At 39.2% G+C, this 17,861-nt stretch overlaps 1 protein-coding gene across 1 annotated transcript; it reads right to left on the reverse strand.

Moving 5' to 3' along the window:
- Positions 1 to 142: 142 nt before the first annotated feature.
- Positions 143 to 10,413, reverse strand: C16H20orf85 (chromosome 16 C20orf85 homolog). The gene is made up of 4 exons (XM_009570389.2): positions 10,279 to 10,413; positions 9,075 to 9,159; positions 8,130 to 8,228; positions 143 to 5,738 (listed from the first exon to the last, which is right to left on the reverse strand). Exons 1-4 carry the CDS (start codon positions 10,338 to 10,340, stop codon positions 5,583 to 5,585), a joined length of 402 nt encoding a protein of 133 aa, XP_009568684.1. The 5' UTR covers positions 10,341 to 10,413; the 3' UTR covers positions 143 to 5,582.
- Positions 10,414 to 17,861: the final 7,448 nt, after the last annotated feature.

Here is a 17,861-nt window from a genome sequence, read left to right on the forward strand (position 1 = left end):
GACCACTCTATTGGTAAAGAAATTTTTTTCTAATATCCAATCTAAACCCCCCACTGGTGCAACTTGAAGCCATTAATTTCTTTATTATTTATGATTATTTATTTATTATGAATTATAATTTATTATGGATCATTTCAAACTATTGAGAAATGAAGCAAAAACTTGGTCAGAGTTTTCTTGGTTTGCTACCAGGCTATTAAGAACTTAATATTTACTGAAATTAAAAAAAAATATATATACCACTCTTGCATGAAATATGATTGCCCTTTTCTTAGCTATCATTAAAATCCTAAGCTTTTTGTTACTGACACAAGTCAGGAGTAATAAACTTAACTGATATAAAAGATATGACAGGCAATTATCCTCCAAGATACTCTCTAAAAGAATACTTTAATGTATTGTACTATAATGTACCTAGCACATAAAATGTAACCTCTATTATGCATTTCCAAAGAGTAGGAAGTGTGCTTATTCTAAGCTCAGATTTCTCCTATGCTCTTGTCTTTAAAGAAAAGGGAAAAAAAAAGGACCAAGCAGTAACAACCAGCCTTTGATCTGTGATTTCCTGGGCTGTTGCTAAACACATTGAATTTTTTGTACTTTTAGGTTTTCTACGGCAGTGCAATGTCACTTCTGAGATCAATGTATTGTTTTATGAAAAATTAAAACATTAAAGGCTGGAAAAATCTTACGCTGGCGATCAGACATAATGATGTCCAGCTAGAACTTTGCATGTATAGTAAATCCAGCTGCATTTGCTTAAGCGATAACGAATTAAATTAACCTGCTATGTTTACTTTTACTCTTATCAGATGGTCTGACTCCATCTCATCCTTCTTCTTTTAACATCTACTGAACTGCCTCCCTGAATGCTGAGATGCGGTGCATAAGCTCCAGCGCTGCCCCATGGCCAGAGGAAGCCGTGGCAGTTTGGGGATACTGCAGAGGAAAATGCAGATTTTTCAGAACACTCTTCATGAACGCAAGCCTTGTGCAGGATGTTCAGTGGCTTCCCACCAAGCTGGAATAGTTTGGACATTTCAGTGCCTGGGCTATAAATCCAGTGCTTAGATTGGTGTGTCTTACTTCAGAGGTGGCAACCCTACATCTTCCTACACTGGGATGAAAAGCTGCCAAGCAGTGCTCTTCAGGTTGTATCAGAGAACTTCCAGTTGAGAACCATTATGGAAATAAATCCACCACTGAGGCATACAGGAAAGAGCATTCTTTTAATCTCTTTGAACTGTTCTCCATGAAATAGAGCAAGTCTTGAGATGTGTGTAAGCAGCCTGAAACCCTAAGGTCAAAATTATCTCCAATTAATCTGACAAAAATAACAACCCTTTCCAATGTTTTGTTTCACTGGTGCAGCATGAATCAGATTTGTTGTTTTCACAAAGTCTCTGGTTTTGTTTTGGATTTATTTCTCAGTACTGCCTGTCTTTTGCACCTATGGTAGAGCAGACTGAAGGGACAATGTTTTGTTCACTGGCAACTCTTATCAGTTTCACAGCACATCAATATCGTTTTCCAGTACAGTTAAATTTATTACGCTATGGTCCTTTGAAATGGTTTGACATGCTTTCAACTAGTTAAATAATAATTTGATGGGATGTGAAAACCACAGGAGTCAGGAAGAAAGTAGTAGTCTGTGAGTGGGCCTTATCTGTCTTGCTAAGCTGACAAAGGTTTTAAGGGGAACTAAATAGGACGCATTTAGGAACTCAATGCAAGAAGTGACGTGGGTTGGGCTTCACATGGGAGCAGAGATTTCTGGTCTGGTTGCCAATGACGATGTTAGACTACTGTCTGTCGCTTTGGTACTTTGTAGAAATGTGGCAGAAACCACAAAGAATCCTTCACTAAAAAAAGGGAAATGATGTGTGTGAATGGGGAACCTCAGGTCTCTGAAAAGAAAAAAAAATCTACCTCCTCTGTTTTGTCAGGCAGACGATCTCAGAATTAAAGTTACTTTAGGCTGACAGAGTAGCCAACAGCAGGAACTGGAGACAGCTGGTTTTGCCCAGACTTGGGGCTGCAGTTGGTATCCATTGGAATAGTCACAGCATGTAAGTTTGTAGAAATGTCTCATGCAGAACACTGATTAGATTTATTCTCTAAGCGGCTGCCTTTTACAGCAGCTGGATCGATCGGCTCGGCACACGCTGTGGCTGCTTTCCATTTTGCTTCTTTCAAAATGTGCAGCCACACTTGTATGGTGACTGCGATTTGAGTAGTGCTACTTATACAGAATCATCATTGCACTATCATCTAATCAAAAATCTTTACTCTGTGATGCAAAATGTATTTAAAATCAATAATAATCTTTCAACTCTGAGCTCCTGGTAAGACATTTTATATTAACGAAATGATAAGTGCCAGTCTATGCCAGTTCTAATAGCACGGATAACACATTGTAAAGGACAATGCATCAGGTTTTTGTCACCCAATTTTGTTGTTTATAAAGCAAGTGCTTTTGAGAAAGAAAATTCTGATTTCCTAGTTCTTCAACTTATATACAATTGTTGTTTCAGCCTCTACTATGATTTCATCACACACCCAGGAAAGTATATGCAAGCACACATCCATGGTGGCAAAAGCTGTATGGCTGACCTATTTTCATGTCTTGCTGTGGTGACTGTGTATCAAATACAGTATTTTTTTTGCACAGGCAATTCTGAAAGCATCATCCATAGTTCTTGTTTAAAATGAATCTATTATCAAAGATCTGTTTTTTTCTGAAAGCAACAGTCAGAAGACAAGAAGGCTTCAGTTTTCTGAAAAATTGTACCCAGCTAGGGAAGACTTGATATGCGTACAAGTTTGCTGATGTGAACCTTAGACCACCAACAGCTTTACAAAAGATTACACCCAATGAAATTTAGATTGAAGCATAGAAGACATCTAAATATACTTGCATTTCATTTTCAAATTTTGGTTAAAAATGAACTGCATAACTTTTAATATATGTTTAGAAACATCCCATTCTGCTCTGACTTGCACAGAAGCACAGGTCTAAGGCCTTTATATAGGGTTAAAATTGTCTTGACTTTTGCTGCGTTTTTAAAGTGATTTACTTTTGTTTTGAAGCATTTCCACAGTGTGTGCACTGAGTTTACTCACACTGTCTTGACCTTGGAGATGGTGTGACATTTTATGGTGTGCAGTGACATTTATGTGCCCAACTTGGCTCCAATAAATAGGTTAATTTCTGCAAATTAAATGCCAAGTTTGAAACATTACAAGGCAATTTAATAATTCTGTATCAGCCTTTTGGAATCACGGTTGGGGCAGCTGAGTGGGCAGTCCTTTGTCAGCTGCAAATCCACAACTTCTACACTTTTTTTTTTCAGGTATAAAGGGTCCAACTGAAAGTGTTGGGAAAAGAAATACCCAGGTTTATAGTTTCACATATTCTTGAACACCAAAATTCCATATACATGGATCAATTAACAACTGACAGATTTATGCTAGAGGAATGAGTTCGAATTTTAGACAATACCCCCTACACTTCCCAAATTAGGCTATATCTAAGTATCTCCTGAAGCAAAGGTGCCTTAAATGGTGAGAAGTATAATAACACATACCCCCCTTTACTGTTAGTACAGAATTAACAGCCAGCCACTGGGATTAAGATTCAGAAATGTCAAACTGGAGATGCTGGACAAATAATTTATTTTGGTTTTCAGAAACTATGACTCATGGATTTGGATTTCATATCATACAAACATCTACTGGATACTAGGTGCCAGCTTTTGTTCTTTCATAAAACATTGTTTTTTAAAAAACAAACAGTGGTCTTGAAGCTCCCCTTTCTTTTGGCCTGAATTCATGTAATTTTGTTGCTATTAAATCGCAACAAAATCTTTACTATACCTGTTTATTTAAACCATACAAGAATATGAGGATCTTTACGTGACCTTAAAATAAACTGAAGAACCATGTGATTAAAATAGAGATACAAACCCAGCAATGACAAGAATGCCCACTGATTTAAAATATTGTTCTTACAATTATCTTGCTTGTTCAAAGAACAGCTCACACACGTTACAGTTAGTAGCTAAACTGCAATTTAGCCTAAATTTCCAGAGTCTGATTCCAAGTTATTCTTTATTCTGGTTTTTAAGTAATGTGTCTGAAGTTACTTCTGCTATGTATTCTCGTTCTTGGTGATCTTTCCAAAGGATATGAGTCACTTCTCCATTTTTTGCAACGAATATGGAAAAAGTAAAATATTATTATTTTGTGGGCATTTGGAACTCGATGTGAAAAAAAAAAAAAAGGTGGGATGTTGATCATTGTGAGTCATTTCTTGGGAAGAAGGAAAGAACAAACACTAGCTGCTGACCTACTGCTATGAAAGCCAAGGATTTACTGCTGACTAAATAAGAAGATACAGAATACAAAGGAGATCTTGCAGCTGGATTAAAGAGAAAAGTGTTTCCTCTTTAAGGAATAAGGAGTTATAAGGAGCTGCCTGTGTTTATTTCTTGGAGGCTGTTATTTGTTTAAACAATCTTTTGGTTTAAAAACATCAGCCAATTAAAAATATATCCTGCAAATAGTTGCTTTGACTAAAAGAATCTCCTGAGTTTGCAAAAGCCCTGGCAAATCTTCAGGAAGGTAACTCCGTAGCACTGAAGCAGCTACACCAGCGACTCCCAGTGCAATCCCCTACTTTCATCAGTCCTGGTGGTATAAATATTATTATAAACAAAACTGAAGCAACATACATACTTTGTAATACATTTGAATTCTGTTCAATTAATTGATAAAAACCTAGTTTGACATCAAAACTAATTTTTGAGAGTGACTTTGTGTCACTGTGGCCCGTGTATGCTTTATTTATACCAATCAAGCAGCTACACAGGGAACTACTCATTTACTTAGGTGCGTAACTACACAAACTACCTGTAGAGCATGCACAACACAAAAGACAATGCATTTAATAATTATGACTTAACTGTACTTACGATTTGCCTGCTTTTTTTTCAAGCTGCAGTGGACACACTATGATGAAGCCCGATAATTATCTTTTTTGCAGGTGTTTTTCATTTGTTTCTTTGTTGCACTTTTTAATGAGGAAAGCTTTTTCCAAAATGCCAGGATGCAGTTCCTTGGCAGCTTCAGCCAGTTTAAGTCACACCTGCTACTCTTCTCTGCCTCTTTTCATTCTCTTTCTGTACCGGAGATGTTTTTGTGGTAGCACAGGTAAGTGATGAATTGGGAATGAGCAGCAGGGTAGGATTGTCAGGAACAGGGCAGTGTGTATTTATGTTTGCAAAAGCTGCTGTGAGACTGAGTCTGAATGGAGGCTTTAATGGAGAAACAATTAGAAAGTTTATTCATGGTTACATCTACGTAAACCTGAAGCATTGCTAACAGCATGGGTGTCGTAGATCTCAAAAAAATCAGTAACAAAAAAAATGTTATATTAAAATGTTCACACCTTACCAAAACAATTGTGGATGTTTGCATAAATAATTTTTAAAGCATAACTGTTTAACAATCCGATGGTCCACTATGGAATGTTTATTTAGGGGTGCAAACAGATCTACGTGCCAACCTGCTATTTCTTAACATCAGTCAGAGGGCTCACATGGCCACTTCAGATCCCTAAAAAAGGTACCTTTGCAGCTTTGGATTTGAAAACCACGTTCAAGTTCCAACCCTGGAACACCTGATCTCCAGCCAATAAATCCCTGGGTAGTCTTGGGTACTGGAGGAGATGGCATAACCTAGAATAAAAGTAACATGTAGAATTCAATGACTGAAAGGTTTTTGATGGTAATTTCTGTCATGCAACATCCTCCTCTGTGCTGCAATGGGAGTTGAAACGAGAACTTAAAAAATAGTGGGTTTAAATGCAATCTGCTGAATTAATATCCAGAACACACACTGACATTAATGGAAGGAAATAAGAACTTCAAGAGATAACCTAGTTGCATACAAGTTTGATTTATAATGCAGGGTAGTTTATACTTTAAAAAGTCATTATAATAATTTAGGTCCCAAGGCACAGGGAAAGAGAGAAGTAAAACGGTCACATTCCAATGATGTAACTAACTTAATTTGCCAGCCTTCTAATCAATCAAACAAATAAACAAAACCCTTTCAGTGTCTGAATTGGTATGTATAACAGGAAACAAAAAAAAGCAAAATTATTGTTTAGTAGCATATGTTAGTATGTTAGTAAAACTAAGTTTTGCTCCCTTTCTAGGGGCTTTACTGGCTTTACATAATTAGAAGAATTTTATCTTCAATTTTAGCCTTCTTCCTTACATCATCATCATCATAATCTCTAAAACTAGTTAACTTCTCTAAACAGGAGAAATAACATTTTATACTTGCTGTAACGTATATGGTAATAGTTTTGTGGCCAAATGCTCAAAACATTACTGACCAAGCTGGCTTTTGCATCAAGAACTACTTATTTGTTCCACCTTCTTTCTTAAAAGATGGGTAAGCATCAAGTTAGTCTGCAACTAATCTAGGTAAAAAGGAAACAAAACAAAAGCCAACAGTCATTGTTCACTGACTGCTGTGCTTACTTTGGCTGAATCATCTCACTTGGGCACGTTATATCATTTTAGCATCTGGGGACTTAGTAGAGAAATACACAGCAAGAGAACAATGTTTCAGTTCTCGTGCCAGAGTTGCTTCACTTTGTTCTTTGGCCAAGATTAGAAAATGTTTATGATATTTAGGTGGAGCTGTTCCTCTGAAAAGATAATTTTTATGGCCAAAAGTGCCACCCACTGAGCAGGATAATGAGGGAAATAATGTCCCACTTGATCTGGGGGAAAGGACTATGAAGAAGCAATTATTGATCTAACCTAGAGAGAAGAACAGATATGATTGATAGAATCATATCAGTTGGTAGATTGATAGAACAAATTATCATGAAGGGAAATGTGCAGAAAGACACAGTTCTGAATAAGGACTTAAGAAATTTCACTCTGAATATGCAAAGGGTAGGCTAAATCATAGCTAACCCGTATCTTCCTTAGCAAATATACTGAGGTGAAATTGAAACTAGGATCTCTGTTTCGGTGTGTGCCAGGCTACGTATGCTAATGACTGTCTGCACGATTTGTTAACAAACGAACACCCTCACTGTGCTGAAGAAGAGGTAAACTTGGCTGAAATTGGAGGCTTGAGACAAAACTGAAGCACAAGTGGCACTAATGGCAGAAATGCTGCCACTTAATTTCTCCACCACACTCAGCACAAGCTCTTAATTTTTGTTTCAATTTAATCTCAATAAAAGCTTTTACCACTTCCTCACCTTATCTCTCTGCCCTTGGAATCCTTTGAAAAAAAGCTAGTTCAGCAAGTAGGAATTTCCAATCTCTTTTGTTTCCTTAATCTTCTCTAAGTGGACTAGCATTCCTTTTTGTTAGCACATTTTGCTTTCCCTTTTATGAATGTTCCTGTCCCAATGTCACTGATTTAGCTGCCCATATAGTTATCCTATCAATTGGTGATTCTGACACTGTATATTTATAAATCAAGTCACATTTCACTCCTATTTCCAGCAGTTTGACAACTTTTAGACTGAATATATGATTATAAATAATATAATCTAACATCAGATAGTTATGAATCTGCTCATTAGAACTGGCTTCTTACTAGTTGGTGCCACTAAAGAGATCAGTGGTGTTGTCTCTGCCAAAAAGAAGACTGTCTTAAATAAAGCTAGCAAAATGACTGTATCTTAACCACCAGTTGGAACTGAGAGTTAAGGCTATTGATAAGCCTTGAAGTAAGATGTGTGTATGTATATTTGAGCAAAGAATGGTCAGCAATCACCAATAGCTCCATAAGCACCCTGCTGTACTGAGCTGTACGGTTGACTGCTCCGTTACTCGATGCTGCAGAGGAGCACATGGGGGAGGTGCTTTACAGAAGGATGATTGTGTACAGTGAAAGCTCTGTGAACTAACAACCACATCCAAAGGGCAATTCCTTGTCTCGAATGCTTTTAAAGCATTGCTCGGGTTGAAAATACAATTTACTTTGACCTTTAGTTAAAGGCCCACCTCTAAAAGACAACTGATTTTTAGAGCTTGTGTGGTTTCTTAAGACAGATATTGCTCTACTGCATTTTTAAAATCTAATTTTCTAACCTTAATGTATTTTTCTATAGGTGTCACAGGTCGAACCTGCAGATGTTCTGGAAGTTGTATCTTGGGCTTTGCATTTTCTTTCTTTTTGTCTTCAATCAACTAAAACCAAAACATCAACATTAAAAGCTGGACTCTCAATCTTTTAAAATATGCTGTAATATATGATATCTACACCATTCCCTTCATTGTTGCATCTGCACTCCTTAATCCACCTAAACCTGCGTCTAAACCAAGACCATTTATTGTAGAGCTGTTGTGGTTTAACCCCAGCTGGTAACTGAGCACCACGCAGCCACTCACTCACCTCCCACCGCCGCCAGTGGGATAGGGAGGACAATGAAAAAAGCGGTAAAACTTACGGGTTGTGATAAGGGCAGTTTAATAGGACAGCAAAAGGGAGAGAGACAAATAATAACAACAATAGGACTATACAAAACAAGTGATGCGCAATCTTGCATCAATCCTATTCTTAAGCAATGAACTGTGGTGATTCCAAATGTAACAGTATGTGCTACTATATTCTAATATCTAACTGAGAATAGATATCTCTCCAAATATTTTCATTTGTTGCAAATTCCTCCCATGAAAATGTAATTAGTTAGAACCTTTTCCCCTAGATTTTTAAACTACCATATGGGTAGACAAAGGGGAAATATTTTCCTGTCAGTGTGCATCTAGTACTTGTTCACACTACTAGGAGTCATGTTTCTCAAGAGAAATATATCAGAATATGCATAGCATGTAAATTGCCACTTGCTGTGTTCTATTCAAAGGAAAACTGAAACTTTGAACCCATTCTAAAAGTAGTGCCCTTGCTACCCTGCAACCTAGCTTAGTAAGAATATTCAATACTTTTCCAGTCTTCTGTGCTCTCATAATTTTGTGTCCAGATACATTTCTGTACAAGTAAATTTCAAACATTGCTTATACGCCATTCAATTTTACCTCCTCCTCCAGAGGTTTTTTCAAGAATCCCCACTTGTGAGACACACTACGTGCAGCTTCTAGTTCCTTTTCAATGTATTCTCTCCTGAAACAAACAGAGAAATGTTTCAGCTTACTTTGAAAGCTGTCATTGAAAAAGAACAACCCCTGCAAACCCAACTACTGTGTCGCAAAGCACAGTGCTTCAGCATGAATCTTTAGATCTTTGCCTCGAAACAGCAAGTTTATGTATGAGTTAACAATGATCTGACTCAGAGGTAACAGGGAAATATTTTCCATAGGTTGGAAAGGAAACACTTCCTTGTGAATGTACAAGTGAATGGACTTCCCTGCAAATTCAGTTGTGTCAGGAACTGGAGGTCAAATTTGTTATGATACAGCTTTTGAAACACTTGAAAAGTGCACACTGACTTTTAATATATACTTTTCTTTGCTATTGAACATAGAATCATAGAATCACTTGGTTGGAAAAGACCTTTGAGATCATCGAGTCCAACTGTCTCTGTCCACTACTAAACCAGATCCCTGAGCACCTCATCTGCCCGTCTGTTAAACCCCTCCAGGGATGGGGACTCCACACCTCCCTGGGCAGCTGTTCCAGTGCCTGAGAACCCTTTTGGGGAAGAAATGTTTCCTAATGTCCAATGTGAACCTGCCCTGGTGCAGCTTGAGGCCATTCCCTCTCGTCCCATCACTTGGGTGAGGAGACCAACACCCACCTCTCTACAACCTCCTTTCAGGCAGTTGCAGACAGTGATAAGGTCTCCCCTCAGCCTCCTTTTCTCCAGGCTGAACAACCCCAGTTCCCTCAGCTGCTCCCCGTTGTTCTCCAGCCCCTTTCCCATCTTCTTGCCCTTCTCTGGACGCGCCACAAGACCTCAATGTCCTTGCAACGAGTGCCCCAAACCTGAACCCAGCTTTCAAGGTGCCACCAGTGCTGAGCAGAGGGGCAGAATCACCTCCTCCTGCTGCTGCCACCTCTCACGGCGGGTGCGAAACAGGGGGGCTGTGTCACTGCCGGCCTCACCTCCCCCTCGAGGGCACCTGAGCCGCGGTGCAGGTGGAGCCCGAGCCCCGCCCTCCACGGGCACAGCTGCACTCAATTAATGGGCAGAGCTGCAATCAATTTAGGGGCCAAATTCCCGCCCCCGCGGAAGCGGAGCTGCCCGGGAAGAGCTGAGGGGTCCCAAGGAGGGGTCGTTACCAGCAGTTGTCGAGCGCCACGAAGTTGCGGGGCTTGGGCGGGTAGGTGCGCTGCAGCGCCATGGCCCCACCGCCGGGGGGCGCTCGGTGCGCGCGTCGCCTCTTGCTGCGGGGTCACCCCCGGGCTGGGGTTGGGGTGATGGAGGAGGGCTCGGGGCGCTGGGGAGGAGCTCGACACGAGCCCGCAGTGAGCCCAGAGGCGTCCTGGGCTGCAGCGAAAGCGGAGCGGCAGCAGGGAGGGAGGGGATTCTGCCCCTCTGCTCCTCTCCTGTGAGACCCCGCCTGGAGGGTTGTGTCCAGTTCGGGAATCCTCAACATGAGAAGGAGATGGAGCTGTTGGAATGGGTCCAAAGAGGGCTCTGAGGATGATCAGAGGGCTGGAGCATCTCTCCCGCACGAGGACAGGCTGAGAGAGTTGGGGTTGTTCAGCCTGAAGAAAAGAAGGCTCCGAGGAGACCTTAGAGCGACCTTCCAGTGTCTGAAGGGGCTACAGGAAAGCTGAGGAGGGGCTGTTTACAAAGACTTGTAGTGATAGGACAAAGGCCAACGGGTGTAAACTGGAGAGGGGCAGATTTAGAGTAGATTTAAGGAGGAATTTCTTCACCATGAGGGTGGTGAGACACTGGCCCAGGTTGCCCAGGGAAGCTGTGGCTGCCCCATCCCTGGAGGGGTTCCAGGCCAGGTTGGATGGGGCTTGGATCACCCTGATCCAGTGGGATGTCCCTGCCCATGGCAGGGGGTGGAACTGGATGATCTTTAAAGTCCCTTCCAACTCAAACTATTCTATGATTCTGTGCTTTCTTTAGGTCCCTCGGGAAACCAAGGGATGCACACCTGATGCTATCAGTGATTTATTTTTTTTTTGGGGGGGGTGTCTTTGAGTGGTTTTAGGTTTCTTTAAAATATTATTTAGTTGATACAAAAAGGAGTTATGGTTACAAAAAGTGGAATATTTTGATTTAGGCTAAAGCGAAGTTTTATCTAAGTGATCGTGGTTTTTGAAAGTTAGATAGAACATCCTTCTGGTCTTGTGTTTTGTTTCTCTGATAGCGTGTTTTCTTTTAGATAGTGTTTTTCCAGACACCGTTTACTCTTTGAAGTTGATAACGTTTTGTGTACTGTATTTTCTGTGCTGAACAGATGTATCTTCTTCTGTAATCGCCTCTGTTTGCAGTATTTCCTGTCTTAAAGGCAAGGTCAGGCAAAGAGCTGGAGCCAGCTCCAAATTAGCAAGAGTTTTGACTGTAGTGAAATTTCATAATAACATTAAAATTAGACCTTGGAAAGTAATAGAATATGCATAAGAATTTTGGGAAAATTTATACATATACATGTATGTGGGAAATATATTCTGCAACCAGCTCTTGTCTCACTGGACACAGTTGATGGGGATCACTCCCTCACGTTGCCCAGGCCTGATAAAGGATGCTTGTTTTTTAAAACTCCAGAATGAGTCTTAGAGAGTTCATCTGCTGGTATTTTCAGTATCACAGTAGAAAAGAATGTTTGGATTAAGCTAATCAAAAGCTGTGGCCTCGCTTGAGGAATTAGCCATATTTCAGAGGAAGAGGCGTTTGTCTAAACTTCTAAGAGTTTAGATCAACAAGAATCCCATTAGCAGGAAAGAAATAGGTGGACACCTTTCTGGATACAGAGCTGCTATGAGTCAGTTTTAAGCCTGGACAAGGGAGATACCATGCAGGATTTCAGCTGTTTGTGATGGGCATGAAAAATGATTGAAGGATGTGAGTTTTTTTTATTCTGATAAGTATGAGCCTATGAACACAGCCAGAGCTCAGCCTGTGTGCGCTGTGATGGGCGTTTGCTCCAGTTCCCAGGTGCTCTCCGTATGCCCCAAGATTAGCTTATGGGAAATAACATTGGTCTTGTAACATCCATAGTCTTTCTGATACACTTTTTCTGGTAGATGCTGTTCTTTGCAAACTGCATGCTAATGTTAGAAGTTCTGAGAAAGACCTCAACATACTTCATGGGTTATATGTAAAAGCCCAAAAAATATTTACAGCTTGTAAAAAGTTCACAGTGTTCCAATATATTACTATTTTTGGCTCCCCATCGATTTTTTTTGGTAATTTTATTTTCTTGCAATTGCTTTATAAAACATTTCAACAACAAATGTAGCCAATTGGCTCTTTGCCCTTATGGGTTTAAGTAGTTCCTGACCCCTTTCTTTTTGTCTGGAAACTGGCTTGTGCAAACACACTGTAAATAGTTAATGTGACTTTTTCACACCATTGCACAGTTATTATGCTTATTATAAAATAAATACAGAAAGGTTTTGACCTAAGCTGAGTGGTTTATAGGTAGTGTGTTTGAATGCTTAATTGCTAGCTTTTTATTTGTTTGGTTTTTTTTATAGAGCAAAGGATCTAAAAGCCTTAAATATTTGAGTCTGACAAGACTGTATATACGTTTATTAGTCATTTTAAAAGTACTAAGAACCTCTATTTGAGTAAGAGGAAGAAAAAACTCCTCCTGTAGTCTTAAAATAGCAATTAATACTGTTCTTCTGGGTGTCTAACAGTCATTAAACTATCAACATAGAATATTTCACTTACATGCCATTTCTTGATTCTCTAATTGATAATTAGAATGGCAATTAAGTCAGCTGGGTCTCCTATAATCACCCATAAATGCTTACTCATTGTCCTACTTAATTAACTCCTGCTGCTTAGTCACATTCATCTCGGGAGCCCTCTTATTACAGCCTTGATGCTTTATGTGAAAAAAGTTAATGAACACAATCAAATTCATAGTTCACTGTATCAGGATTTAAAAAGCAGTAGCATTTGTCAGGAGAGAATGTTAGACTAACGTGGTTAAAATAGGACTTTATAACTTTAAGTATTTCTCTTTTTTGTGCTTAACTGAATTATTTTTCAGATGAGGGAATGCGGTAAATGTGTAGTTAGTTTTGGGTCTTAATAGGTTCTTATGAGTACAGGACAGTATTAGAATTGCAGTTGGACTGTGAGAGAAGGGAAACAGGATTTTAATGAGCTAATAACTATACTGAATGACAGGCATACAGGTCCACTGAGATTCAAAAGTCATTTAGTAAAAATCTGGATCTTGTAGCTCTATGCAGAAGCATTTGTCATCACATGACAGATGTTGAAGCAGGTACTACATCACTGAAGATCCGTGCCTAGATAGAATCATGTCTGAATACTTGATGCTTCCAAGCAACGTTCAGCTCTTCTAAGATGGGTAAATTCTAAGCTGGATATGGCCATAAATGCTGAAATCCTAATGCTTCCCATCCTCTTCCGATTCAGGTGCTCAGTAGTGCTGCTGTTGCTCAAGTAGCCATTCTCGGAGAACTCACAACTGTTCTTCAAGAATTTACAACCTGTATATATCATAGAATCACTAGGTTGGAAAGGACCCACTGGATCATCGGATCCAACCATAACATATAACTTGAGAGTTTCAGAATAGTATCTTGAGTTTCAGATATCCTTTCACTTGTGTAAGGTGTTACCCTACCACCGCGGAAGTAGTTTCAATCTTGTTTTTAGAGACCCTATCGTCCTTTCTCCCAGCAGATAATAAAAGTGATTGTGGTGCTATGTTCTGATACAGGCTGGGGTGCTGATATTTATTAAAATTAACCAAGGGGGAAACAACATTCTTTAACTGAAATACAGTTTTCTGTATAGCTGTACAAACGCTTCCACCAGCATGTGATGGGACAATGCACAAGGGTTGGTGGAAGCAGGGCTGGAAGATGGCACTTGGTCTGAGTATTTACAAAGCTATGGTCTTAGGATGTTGTGTTGACGTAAATACAGGTGTTTCTGCTCTGCAAAATAGGTCAGGGAACCAAACTGACTTAAATAGACTCTGCAGAAAGAAAGTAAAATCAGTTTTAATCTGTTTCACAGAACAGCTCCGCAAGCAGTTGTGCTTCTGCAATCAAGGCAGCAGACAGACTGGAGACAGGAAAAGGTGATGCGTGAGCTGAAATGAACAACTCAGGGTAGGTGGATATCTTAAACCTCTACTGCTGCAAAAGACTTTATATAATGCAATGATGGCTTTGTTAATGTAATTCACAGTCTTCACGATTTGAGTTAATTTTTGGTTTCTGGAAATCTTGCGCCTCTGCCCTGATATGAAATTTATAATACTTTTCCTATTGCTTGTTCATGGAGAAAAGTGTCTAAATTAGCACACGATAGCTTTCTGTACGGTAATCTTTGAAATTATTTGAAAGAATAAACCTGTTCTGTCTTGGGCTGTATGTAGGTATTTGCAAGCGTTGTTTATGAGCATCTCTGCTCCCACTGAATATACTGAGGTTTGATTCTAGATGATACTTGTGCTCAGATGGTCAAGATACACATATAAAGTACTTTGTTTTACAGTACTTTAAATCAACTATTCTGCTTATAAGTCTTCCCCTCCGCTGTCAGCAATATCAGAACCTCTGAAAATGAAGATGTACCTGTGCTTAGGCTCTTGCATTGAAAATGTTTAACAAAAAATATTAATTAGTACTGGCAGCTTTGTTCTTCCTTCTCCCTCATTTGCAGTATTAGATATGGAAGTCTAATAGAGGAGACTGTAAGCATAACTTCGGTATCTTTTGCTGATGTTTCTAGATAATATTTTGGGTGTAAGCAGACTGAGTGGTAGACTGCTTTGTTATGATTACGGTGATTTAAGTAAACAAAAGTCTATTGACACTATAGACTGGCTTCATTCCAAAAAAAACCTGCTAAAGCCTATCAAGAATATGTTAATTGGAGTTCCTGAATTTCCATTTATGAGAGGGACCCAGTGGCCTGGTTAGCACTATTAGAAGCTGTAGCAAAAATTAGAACTGTCATCTTATTGTGGCTGTAATTATCCAGTGACTTTTGAACAGTAAGTGGTGTGTCTGTTTTCCCAACAATAATATGTTTTGTTTTCTCTCCACAAAATGGCACTTACAGCTACAGTTTTATGCAGATTTCTACGCTCGAAAGGCATAAACAATCTTAATTGAATTTAGATACTATTCAATAATTTCTGGAGTTTTATTTGTGTTTCAACAGATTCGTTGCTTTTTCATCAAATTAAGATTTACATGAGTTACTTCTTTATGTTACACTCTATGGATACACTTTTGTGTTGTACCTGGTGGAATAAGTATACACGCCCTCCAAATAAAATTTCTGCTAATGACGTGGAGGACTTTGTCACTTTCAGACTGGAGGAGACGTTGGCATTAAAATTCTTCGTTAATAGGCATGATCTCCGAGTGTGACTCCACAGGTTTGGTTGCAGAGAACTTGCAGAGTTCTCCTGCAGAAAGATGCTGGCGTACCTAGGCACAACATGAATTAAAAAGGAAAGAAAAAGATCTAATTTTGAATTTTGTTACATCATATAAACTGAAATCAAACTCTTCATGGTCTTCGAAAATATTTTTTTGTTTCAATACAGTGCATGTTTCAAATCAGAGAGAGTCAGTTTTTTTCCTTTTGCATGAAAGGCAGGGGGTCTAGGACATTTTAATAGCTTTCATATCCTACTCTGCAAATATGTTATTGCAGCACAATAGTTTCTTTGCGTGAGAATTGCTTAAATGATTCAAAATGGATTGAAAAATATATTTCAAGTTTTAATTTTATGCACAGAACATTAATGAGCAGTGCCCCTCAGAGACTTGCTGTCAGTTTAACATATTCACAATAATCTCAACACAGATGTTATTCCATCTAAATCCTTTTAGAGGGAAGAAACTAGTAATTTTTCCTTGGAGAACATCAGAAAATATGTTATTGTTGAAATTGCATTTTGATCCCAGAATGCTATGTAAGATATCATTGCTAGGAAGAATAAGTAGCACATTGTTTTTGAGGTAAAATGCATGTGAAACTTTTCAGCCTCCTGTAAATTTTAAAACAAGTGAACATTTCATTAGTCCCATGCAATTTTGCTTCCCTTGAGGGTGATTGTGGGCAATGATGGATATCAGCGTCTAATTGTATTCTAATTTAAGGGAGTATTTGTTATTAGTTCAGATATCTCTTTTTGCAGCTGTAACGTGATGTAGTTATTGTCTCTTGCAGATACATTTCCCTGTGCATTCTCTTAGCAACCCATTAAAATACTTGCTAGAAAGAAAATACATGCTTACAGTAACGGGTTTTTGTTGGAAAAATACTTAAAGTACTCTTTGTTTTGTGTTCTGTGGTATGCCTGTGTTTTGTTTTTTCTGCTTGGTGTAGTCATGTTATGGGCTGCTTGCTTAATCGTAACAGAGTACGGCTCTGACAGTGAAGTTATGTGGATGCTATGAAAGTGCAAAAGGTTGTAAATACATTGTAAATATCATGTTGCTCAGTATTGGAGGGACCCTTTGTTCCACTTAACCTTAACCAAGGGTGATCTGCTGTGGAGAAGCTGTAACTAGTGCCCTGGAGAGACCCCAGCCACATGTAAGTGGTGCATAGGTAATGTGAAAGAGCATATTTAGGAAAGTGTTAGATGATTTAAAGCAATGGTTCTGCAGTGTTCCCAGGTTCTAAGAAGTCTTTTAGAATGGCATAAATACAAGAATAATACACAGTTGTTGATAGTGAAGTACGCAGTGCATCATCAGTTCTGTGCTAAGATAGCTGGTTGCTGTGAATCCCATCAGATTTTTTTTAGAAGTCTTTTAGAGGAGGAGCGGGGTGAAAGATGCTGCTGCAGGTCATCTGTTACCCAAAGCAGAAGGAGAATTACCAGTTCCATTCAAATGGTGTTCCAGAATGACTTCAACAGGTCTTCATGCGTGATTAGAGTGACTTTTGATAGTGTTAACTTAAAACTTTCAGTTACTTTGTAAGTGACAAAATTATATCAGTAAGCACTGAAATAATTTTAACATGCAAAGTTTGCTTTATGTCTTTATTTCTGTAGTCAGATCATAATCTTACATAAACTTTGTGACTTTGAGAAGAGCTCAAGCTCTTGAGGCCTCCTGATCATGCGTGTCGTTCTCCATGTGTTTTAAATGTGCTTTGCCAATTAAACTGTCTTTATCGCAACCTGTGAGTTTTCTCACCTTTACTCTTCCAAATCTCTCCTCCATCCCACTGGGGGTTGAAGTGAGCGAGCTGCTGGGTGGTGCTTAGTTACTGACTGGATTTAAACAATGAAAATGGGTTTTCTGGCTTTTTGACTGTAGTGGAAGAGCAACAGCACAGTTTATTTTTGCAAATACCACTGGTGCTACCAGAACACAAGGTCATATTTAGGATATGGACCTCTCATCTTCTTTTTTTTCTGCTGGCGTTCATAATCAGTGAACAGGTCTGATGTTTTCCCTGCTTCCTGGAACTCTAGTGATGCTGAAACATATTTTGCTGCCCTCATAACCTTTATATTTGCGTCATGTCTGCAAGATTCATTTGCACTCTCAGCAGCTCAGAAAGCTGTCTGAAGGACAGAGGTTTTGGTACCTACAGAACTATGCTGAAACATCTTGATTTCTGGGGCAAATTATAAAATCGTTCCCCCGCTGAAAGGTGGGCCCTAAACAGGAAAGGTCTCATTTTAGCATTGTAATGGGATTAGGCTATAGAC

Source organism: Cuculus canorus, chromosome 16 (assembly GCF_017976375.1).
Source record: "Cuculus canorus isolate bCucCan1 chromosome 16, bCucCan1.pri, whole genome shotgun sequence".
NCBI lineage: Eukaryota > Metazoa > Chordata > Aves > Cuculiformes > Cuculidae > Cuculus > Cuculus canorus.